This window comes from Rhincodon typus, chromosome 6 (assembly GCF_021869965.1).
Source record: "Rhincodon typus isolate 14 chromosome 6, sRhiTyp1.1, whole genome shotgun sequence".
In the NCBI taxonomy this organism is placed as follows: Eukaryota; Metazoa; Chordata; class Chondrichthyes; order Orectolobiformes; family Rhincodontidae; genus Rhincodon; species Rhincodon typus.
Window position 1 is genome coordinate 41,758,369 of NC_063337.1, and position 10,327 is coordinate 41,768,695.

The 10,327-nt window shown below is 39.8% G+C and overlaps 2 protein-coding genes across 4 annotated transcripts in view; both read left to right on the forward strand.

Annotated features, from left to right (window-relative positions):
* The window catches only part of alkbh8 (alkB homolog 8, tRNA methyltransferase), a 57,430-nt gene extending 52,624 nt beyond the window's left edge, over positions 1-4,806 (forward strand). The window contains exons 10-11 of the mRNA XM_048598203.1: positions 274-423; positions 3,849-4,806. Of these exons, the coding sequence (XP_048454160.1) occupies positions 274-423; positions 3,849-4,373 (675 nt within the window). The 3' untranslated portion in view covers positions 4,374-4,806. The remainder of the gene's footprint in view (positions 1-273; positions 424-3,848) is intronic.
* Positions 4,807-7,616: 2,810 nt separating this feature from the next.
* The window catches only part of cwf19l2 (CWF19 like cell cycle control factor 2), a 142,303-nt gene continuing 139,592 nt past the window's right edge, over positions 7,617-10,327 (forward strand). For all 3 annotated transcript variants that reach the window (XM_048597725.1, XM_048597726.1, XM_048597728.1), the window contains exon 1: positions 7,617-7,725. In XM_048597725.1, coding sequence (XP_048453682.1) covers positions 7,633-7,725 — 93 coding nt within the window. In that variant the 5' untranslated portion in view covers positions 7,617-7,632. The remainder of the gene's footprint in view (positions 7,726-10,327) is intronic.

Genomic DNA, 10,327 nt, shown 5'->3' on the forward strand with positions numbered 1-10,327 from the left:
ATGGCATGTCTGATAAAGTTAGAGTTCAACTTCAGTTGGAATTCATTGGAATTCTCAGCAGGTATGGTGGAGAGTGAAACGGTGTAAATGGTCCTGGTCAGTCTTCTTTCATCAGAACTCAATACTTTGTTTACAGAGTTGAAAGACACACTTGTATATAGAAAGAATAACAGCTTGCCAATACTTGATTACAAGTTTGAAAATGTTGTGATTGCATAATTTATATTTTTAGAAAGTTCCATTTCAGCAATTTCGTATGTTCTTATTTAACAGGTGGGTTGTGATCACAGCAAAAGTCTTGTTCATATTTGCAGAAAGAGAAATTTTGAGGTCTTCATCTGTGATGGCTTGCTTGTGCCCCTGCGCAGTGGTGTTTTTGATGCCTGTATATCTATAGCTGTTGTTCATCACTTTTCAACAGAGGTAAATTCAAACTTCTCTTTGGGAATTTATTTAGAATCATAACCTGCTGTTTCAATGTGAACCAGCAAATATTTGATGTGTGTTCCAGTGGATTTTAAAATGCAGTAAATTTGTACAGTATGATTACTTGGCTGTGTAGTTATTATGTAATTGTGTGAAATTAGTCATGATGTAAAATGACAATTACAGCTCAGAAGGGTTTTAATTTTTATAACTCTAATTCCCAAAGTTGTTGCAGAAACCTGTGCTGCTTACAACCTATCATTGTACAGCTTCTTTCCCCTTTTACCCTCCTCAAATTCCAAAGCACATCTCACGTGGAACTCTTCAGCTGACCCACTGCTTCCTGAGAATGGAAACTGTTTGCATGTGCAATGTTCCACTTATTTTAAGGAGGTTAGAGGATTGGCTAAACAACAGAAAACAGCGAGTTGGGATAAATTGGTCTTTGTCTGGTTGGCAAGCTGTAACTAGTGGGATGCCACAAAGTTCAGTCCTCAGGGCCCCAACAACTTTACAATCTACATTAATGATTTGGATTCAGGGACAGAATGAGTTATTCCAAAATTTGCAGATGACACTAAAATAGGAGAGAGAGAAAGTAAGTTGCAATGATGAACTAGGAAGTTAACAAATGGATACGGATAAGTTCAGTGAATGGGCCAAAATTTGGCAGATCAAGTTTAACGTAAATAACTGAGAGGTTATCCATTTTGGTGGGAAGAATAAGAAGGCAACTTATTATCTAAATGGATAGAAACTTTAAAATGCTTTGGTGCGGTAGGTTCTGGGTGTCCTCGTGTACATGTCACAGAAAGCTAAAATGCAGGTCCAGCAGGTAATAGGGAGGTGAAATTGAACTTTGTCATCCATTGCTAAAGGAATGGAGTATAATTTCAGGGAACTGTTATTGCAATTTTGCAAGTCTTCGTTGAAACTGCATCTGGAGTACAGTTTAGATCCCCTTAGTAGAGGAAAGATGTAATTGCATTGGAGACAGTTTGGAGAAGGTTCACTAGATTAATTTTCAGGGCTGAAAGGGTTGTTTTTATGAAGTGAGATTGAGCAGATCTGATCTGTACCCTCTAGCGTTAAGAAAGATGAGAGGAAATGCAATTGAGGTATAGAAGGTACTAAAGGGGATTGACAAAGTTGTCATACGTCATGGAAACAGACCCCTCGATCTGAACAGTCCCATGTACTTGCTCCTGGCCCATATCCCTCCAAACCCTTCCTGTTCATATATCCATCCAAATGTCTTTTAACCGTTGTAATTGTACTTGCATCCACTACTTCATCAGGAAGTTCATTATACATGTGAACCTCCCTCCGTGTAAAAAGTTTGTCGCTTATGTCTTATTTAAACCTCTCTCCTCTCACCTCAAAAATGTGCCCCCTAGTCTTGAAATTCCCTATCTTAGGGAAAAGAAAACATCCATCAACTCTATAAAATAATGAAAGGTATAGATAAACTTCAATCAGGTCACCTGTCAACCTATCACCTGAGACTGTCAACCTCCTACGCTCAAAGAACAGGTAACTGCTAAACCATTGGAACATACCTTAAGAACTAGCAGCAGGAGAAGTCAATTCAGCCCCTCAAGCCTGATCTGCCACTGAATACAAATCATAGCTGATTTCATCTCGGCCTCAACTCCACATTCCTTCCAGCTCCCCATAATCATTTAACACCGTTACAGGTGATAAAAGTCTCAGCCTATCCAGCCTTTCCTTATAACTCAAACCGTCCGTACCTGGCAACATCCTGGTAAATCTCTTCTGAACCCCCTCCAGCTTGATAATATCATAGAGCAGATACAGAATGAGAGGTGGTAATATTAGACTAAGGGATGACATTAAACAGATGAGGAATCACTTCTCTCAAAGGTTGTGAATCTGTGTAATTCACTACCCCGGAGTGTGAAGGATGCCAAAACCCTGAATAAATTTATAGAGGAGATAGACAAATTTTTAATAAGTAACGGGTTAAATGATTATGGGGAGCTGGAAGGAATGTGGAGTTGAGGCCGAGATGAAATCAGCTATGATTTGTATTCAGTGGCAGATCAGGCTTGAGGGGCTGAATTGACTTCTCCTGCTGCTAGTTCTTAAGGTATGTTCCAATGGTTTAGCAGTTACCTGTTCTTTGACACTGGCTTGGGTCATTGTTCTGGAAAGGGCTTGCTAACCTTGTTTTTTTTATTTTAAACCCTTCACAAAAATAATATTTGTATACCACTAGCTTGAAAACTAATCTCTTAAGTTTAGATATATATACACCTCACAACTGAGATTTACATAAGATTTCATTTTTAAGATTTCATTGTAACAAATACAGTAAAATCAATGTGGTCTAAAGTGACATAATAGGCACCCAATTCATCAAACTACAGAAAACTTCCTTCGTTAACTACGAAACCGCCAGCAAAGTACTCTACGGCCTGTTTATACATTAAACTATGCTCCCAGCAGATTTAAGCTTTCAATTTCACATGAGTCCTTGCTTTAAGCAAGGCTGTGCTCTTCCTGCCACACCAGGCAAGTTTTCAGTGTCCTTCAGAAGTTGTTTCACTCATCTGAGATCCCAAAGCAGCTTCTAGCAGATTGGCATCTTCTAGTGACTCATTTCTCCTTAGCTCTCCAAAAGTCTCAGTTCTTTGAACAGAGAATGCAATCTCATTGGTACTGTGCTTGGTGGCTTCTCTTTACTTTACAGTGAATCTACTGCTAACCCCATTTCTCTCTGTGGTTCTCTGTGCTCAGGAAAGTTATCAGCTACCTCATATCTCTTATGAAAACTGGCACTTGATTTTTCTAAAGGTTTTTTTTGGGCCTTTTTCCCCCATGATAACCATACTACCATTGATCGTCACCACACACAATTAGCATGATCTCATGACCACCGCACTCAGGACATTCTATTTCACTTTAAACGAAATGTTTTAAAACATCAATGTTTTATAAAAGACTCCTTGTTCCTGTCTGCTTGTATCTGTCCGTATTTTAAGCTTGTTGGACTGTAGACTTGAATTGATTGGTCCATGCTTACGGACAAAGTTCTTCAATGGTTTGCCATTGCCTTCCGCAGGATGGCTAAACAGGAGACAATTCATGTTCTTGCTACTTGTCATCAGGCTAAATGAAAGTAATTACATTCTGATAGTCAACATACTTGGGCACATTGCAGATGTACCTTCCATGGATAAGAGGTCCTGATGTGGGACTGGAACTCACATTACTAACACCTGCCAAATCTATTTCTGACAAGTGGTATGAGGCAACCTAAATGGGGATGTTTGTGAAATAATGCTTATTTTGCTTAAACAGTTGTCTCCATTGTTTTCTATTGTAAATTTGTAACTGCAGAATGTATAAAATGTCTTGCTGTGTTTTGTGTTAGTTCTTATTCAATGTCTTTATTGTAGGGAAGACGACTGTCAGCCATCAAAGAGATTGTAAGGCTTTTACGACCAGGAGGAAAGGGACTGATTTATGTTTGGGCAATGGAACAGGAACGTGACAATATAAAATCTAAATACCTCATGGAAAGAAAAAAAACAACCAAAAGACAAAATTGCACCACAATGCCAATAGTGAATGAAGATCAAGATATCAATCAGGTGGATTTAGCTCATTTCAGTCAGTTGGAAGATCAGAATAAAGACATAGTGAATGAACAAAACTGTGCAAAGCTGCCTGTTCACACAAATAGAACCTCTTTTGAGTCACAAGATCTACTTGTTCCTTGGCATTTGAAAGCTGGAGTTAAAGTGGATAGTGCCTCATCATTGCCCCCTACTGGGCCCAAAAACATTACAGTTTTCCATCGTTACTATCATGTTTTTTCTGCTGGAGAATTAGAAAACCTATGTAGTTGTATACCTAATATGAGAATCATAGAGAGTTATTATGATCAAGGGAATTGGTGTGTGATAATTGAAAAATACTAAAATATACCAAAAAAACTATTATGTACTTGTAATCCCACATCTAAGTTTTATTTATAAACTTGTTCACATATGGAAATATATTGTAATAGGATCATGTATTTTAAAAAGCTTCATAAATAAGAGATGATACACTTTCATGTCTCGATACTTGCCTTCATCCGATGCCACAGCTTCAGATGATCCAACAGAAGAAAATTAAACTGCAGAAGTTTTTGTTCAAGATATATTTCTTGTCCTCTTCTCAGTGAGGAGGTGTGAGAGAGCCTAATCCTAGTATCTCCAGCATCCATCAAGATCGAAAATGGGGTATACAGGAGCTCGTTGACACTAATCCATTATCAACTGTGTGCTTAATATATTGGTATGTCATTCCATTATACTGTACTAGCAGACATTTTACCACATACCTATGATTAAATTTGTTGCAATGGAAGGAGTGAAAGTAAAAGCTTTGAATTTGCTTTTTGTTTTACAGTGAATTGGCTTGTGCTTCTGCATTTGGCTGCAACTTCACGATCGGGTACATGTGTAGATTTATGTTAAAATTCTGAAGTTGAAGTCTGTCACTTAATGCATTAGAAGTACCTTTCTGTTACTACTAAGCCCAAAAACCAGGCTAAATTTTTGCTTCATAAGTGCTTGCCACAAGCAACTTGGAAATATTGGCAAAATGGATAGAGCAAGTATTGGAAAAACATGATGCAATTGGGAGTCTTCTGTAAATAGGGAAGAAATCACAGCCTGCATGGGTGCTGACAATTTTCAATACCCCTCTGGCCACAAGAGAGGTGCCAGAGGGCTGGAGGATGGCCGATGTGATACATACCATTATTCAAGAAGGGAGTAAGAGATAAAGCAGGAAACTACAGGCGAGTCAGTCTAACCTCAGTGGAGGAAACTATTGAAAGCAATTCAGAGGGACAGAATTAATCTGTACTTGGAGGGATGAAGATTAATCAAGAACCATCAGTGTGGTTTTGTCAAGGGGATGCCATTTCTGACCTATAAGATTGAAAAATTCAAAGAGGTGACCAGGTGTGTAGAAGAGGGCAATGCATTCTAATGCAGCCAGTTTGGAATGGCAAGGCTTTTGACAAAGTTGCAAATGAGAGACCGATCTTGAAGGTAAGAACCCATGGCATCCAAAGAAATTTGGCAAGTTGGATTCAGGATTGGTTTAGCGATAGGAAGGAGAGGGTGCGTTTGAGACTGGAAATCTGTTTCCAGTGGGGTGAATAGGCTAAGCTTAGGTTATAGGAGGATATAGACAGGCTGATCAGTGGCAAATGTAATCCAATCTGGTTAAGTTTGAAGTGATGCACTTGGACATGATGATTGGTAGTACCAAGGATTGGGGCACCTTGCGGTGCATGTACAGTGGACCCTTAAGGTAGCAGGACAAGTAGATAAAGTGTTGAGAAGGCAGATGGGATTATGCCTTTATTAGAATTTTTTGACGTGTACTCAAGTAAAAGGAATACGTACATACAGTGAAAAGTGTACAAAGTCGCCTTTCTCCAATGCCATCTTGGTAACAAAACCAGAATTTAAAAAGAAAACAATGGCAGAAATAAAAGAATGTTAAAAGTTTAAGCCTTCTCACCATAAAAGTGTTTGGATCCACTGCTACAGGCACCTGGGCCTAGCTACGGCCTGGTATTTTGGTCAGCTTGGGAATCTTGCATCATTCACCAGAAGGAGTCATGTCTTTGCTGCCTCCGATCACTGGGAGGAGCTGCAATCACTACCTCCTGCTGCCGACTCAGACCACCAGGAGGCTGCTGCAATTCTGTGCAACTCCTGCTGCCATGCCAATGTTGCCAATTAAACCACAGGATAAGGCTCAACAAGAGAATGCACAATAATTGTCACAATCCCATCACTCGTACAGCCTATTGTCTATATCTGGAACAACTTTGTGCATTCTCCAATATTTGCACATTCCAAGGGTTTTGTAACTCCCTGTTTGATCGTGATGAGGTCCCATGGACTGGACAGGTCAAAGTGTGACCTAAAAGAACCAGTGTAAGCCTCACTCTGTACGTCACCGAGAGAGATCTGACATTAGACAAGGCACGGACATTAACAGCAGGGAGGTTAGCTGAAACTATATACAGCATAAAGCCATAGCTAGAGTATTGTATGCAGTTCTGGAGTACACATTATGAGGGATGTGATTGTATTGTAAAGTGTGCAGGGGAGATTTACCAGAATGTTGCCTGGGAGGAAAAGTCTTAGTTATGAGGATAGGCTGGGTTTGTTTTCCTTGGAGCAGAGGAGGCTGCGGGGGTTGGGGATCTGATTCAGATATGCAAAATTATAAAACACAGTACATAGATTCTTCTAAGGATGGCAAATTTCCTAATGTCTTTTGTCAGTTAGCTACTGGCAACTAGGGTATGATCATAATAGTTGCAAACCCAGTCACAACATGACACAAAAGGTGGCAGTTACCAATTAACTATTGGTCTTGTGTTTGTAGGTGTGCCTGAACAGCTCTCTGTAGGACAGTCTCTGCACACCATATTAGGGGAAGAAACTCTAAATAATGCTCTAAATCTTCATTCCAAACCTGGCAGGAAAATTTTATTCAACAGGTTTCTTGGAAGGCCTTTCTCTCCACATCTCTCTACAGATGCTGCCGGTCCTGATGAGTTTATGCAGCAATATTTTGTCTCAGATTTCCAGCATCCGCAGTTCTTTTGTTTTCTGTTTTCTTAGAGTCTACTTGTCAGGGGTTCTGCACGGTCCTGATGTGCATCTCCTAGCTATGCTTCAGAAGCAACTATCTGCCAATTTTTAAGTTTTGCTTCCTATTATTCCTCAGTCAACACTAAACTGTAGATTTTAAAATCTGACAAAGTTTTTGACTTTTCTTTTGCGCTAGCATATATTTTGATACTAGAAATGAACGTTTATATCCAAATAAAACCGAAAGAACTGAGGATGCTGTAAATCAGAAACAAAAACACAAGTTGCTGGAAAAGCTGGCAACATCTGTGAAGAAAAAAATCAGTGTTAACGTTTCGGGTTCAGTGACCTTTCCTCAGAACGCTCTGACTTTTTCTTCACAGATGCTGAGCTTTGCCAACAACTTCTGTTTTTGTTTATATCGAATTCTCGTATAATCAAATCAAAAGGAGAAAAAAGCAAAAATTCTTCCAACAAAGTGCGCGCGCAGCTTCCGGGACATCGGCGAATCTTCACGACGGTCGTTTTCAGCTGTCGTAAAAGTTCATGTTGCTAAGGTAACGGCAACATGGCGGAATACGGAGGCAGGTTTGAAAGTGCGAAAGCAATCGCGGAAAGAAGAGAATTTAAACGAGAAGCGAGAGAGGAAATTGTGACCAAGGTATTGTCTCACCTCTGTCTATTTGTCTGCAACAGCCGTAACCAGGACGCAGAGGATCTAACACTTTTAACCGAACCCCCTCCCCATCACCATTAGTAAACACAGCGAGAGGCCAAATGGCTTACGGCGTTGTTGACAACCCAGGGAATGTCAACTTCGCAAGGGTTGGGTGAATTCACTTTTAAAGTTAACCTTGACTCCATGTGTTTTAGTAGTTTATTCGTGTCAATTAAAAAGTGCTGGGGTGTCCTTTTTTTAGTTTATAGAAATGGTTTGGATGAAGGGATTGAAGATATAGCTGCTAAATTTGCTGATGGTGCAAAAATAATTAGTAATGTAAGTTGTAAAGTGCTCATAAGGAGGCTGCCAAAAGTTGTGGACTCCAATGAATGGGCAAGGATCTGGCAAACGGCGTATAATGTGGGGAAATACAAAATTGTCGATTTTGGCAGGAAGAATAGAAAAGCATATTGTCTAAACAGTAAGAGATTGCAGAACTCTGAGGTTTGGAGGGATCTAAGTGTCCAAGTGCATGAGTTGCAAAATGTTACTGAGCACGTGCAGCAACTAAATAGGATAACAAGAAAATGTTATTGTTTATTGTTAGGGGAATTGAATACAAACGTTGGTAGGTTATGCTTCAGTTATGTGGAGCATTGGTGAGACTACATTTGGAGTCCTTTGTACAGTATTAGTTTCCTTATTTAAGGAAGGAGGTAAAAGCATTGGAAGCAGCTCAAATCACCCTTGCTATACTCATACCTGGAATGGACAAGTTGTCTTCTGAGGAAATATTGGACAGGCTAGGCTTGATTCTGCAGGAGTTAGGAGAGTAAGATGCACTTGGTTGAAATATTCAGGATCCTGAGGGTCTTGACAGGTTGCATGTGAAAAGGATGTTTCTTCTTGTAAGCGAAGTTAGATCTATGAGTCATTATCTTAAAAATAAGGGGTCACCTATTTTGGGCAGATAAGATTTTTTTCTGAGGGTTATGAGTTTTTGGATCTCAAAATGTTGTGGAAGCAGAGTCCTTGAATATTTTTAAGGTAAAGGTAGATAAGTTCTTGGTGAACAAGTGGGTGAAGGGCTATTGTGTGTAGGCAGGAATGTGGAGTGATCCAATCCGCCATGATTTTATTGAACGGGATCTAGGCTTGAGGGGCTGAAAGCCTTACTGTTGCCTCAGTTCATATGTTTGCATGACCCTCATAGCCCTTGACTCCCTTGTCTATCATCAAGAATCTGTCTAACTCTGCCTTGAACATAGTGACCCCACTGCTCCGTGGAAGAGAATTTCAAAGATTAAGAATCCTTAGAGAAGAATTGCTCCTCATCTCTGTCACAAATGGATGACTTCTAATTTTGAACCTACTTGTTTGTGTTCTAAATTCTCGTGTGAGCAAAAAAGAAAATCCTCTTTAACATCTGCCCTGTTGAGCTCCCTCAGAATCATTGTGCTTTTCTGAACTGCTTGTAATGCAGGTATATCTTTCCTTGTGTAAGGAGACCAAAACTATAGAGTATTTTGGGTGTGAACTTCTCAGTGCCCTAATTCTAACCTTCATTACCTTTCCAACAAAGGCCCACATTCTACATGCCTTCCTATGTACTTGCTGCGTTGGAGGCGAGGTGGTGCTGGTGATGGTGAATGGCCTGCTCCTAATTTTGCATGTTCGCATGTGCGTATCTTCAGCAGGGAAAAATATTAGGGGAGGAAAGGAAAACTAAAGTAAAATCTAAACATTTTGTACTTTGGCCCTTTTTAAGTAAAGCTGTTTTCTGTGCATTCCTGGCAGTCGCGATGAAATAAATTATTACGTGAGTTGGTGAAGGTTCGTGGCAAGATATTACAGCACTTGATCAAGATTTCAGCCTTGTTAATTCATCTGAATTGAAGTCAGAAATTAAAATTGGTACCTTTTTGGGAAAAAAAATGTTATTTTGCAATAATATACACGTATTCGTAGAAACAGGAAATGGTTAAAGCACCGAAGGAGACGACTTGACTTACTAAGTTTGCGCATGAAAGATCACCTAGCCCTATTCCCTTGCTCTTTTTTCTTTAACCCTGCAAATCATTTATTGTCAGTTGTTTATCTAGTTTCGTTTTGAAAGGCTTAATCTGTTTGGCTCCACAACACACTAAGGCAGTTCATTTTAGATCCTAATCATTCGTCTTTATGTAAGAAAACTATATGCTCCAGAAGATGGTGCCAGTTAATCAAAAATGCCTGTAAAGGAGGTGTTACATTTATAGATAGAATACCATGCAATTCGACAAGTGGAAGCTTTTAATGGTGTGATAACGAGAGTTCAGAGGCACAATGTTCCTGTTAGAGTGGAGGGCAAAGCTGATAAGATTAGGGGACAATGGATGAATAAAGATAGAGAGGTTCTGGTTAAGAATAAGAGCCATACCTTAGATATGGGCAGCTGGGATCTAATGAATGCCTTGAAGAGTATAAAGAGTGTAGAGGCATTCTTGAGAGGGAAATCAGGAGGGCAAAAAGAGAAGCGGTCGTAGGAACTGCAGATGCTGGAGAATCTGAGATAACAAGGTGTAGAACTGGATGAACACAGCAGGCCAAGCAGCATCAGAGG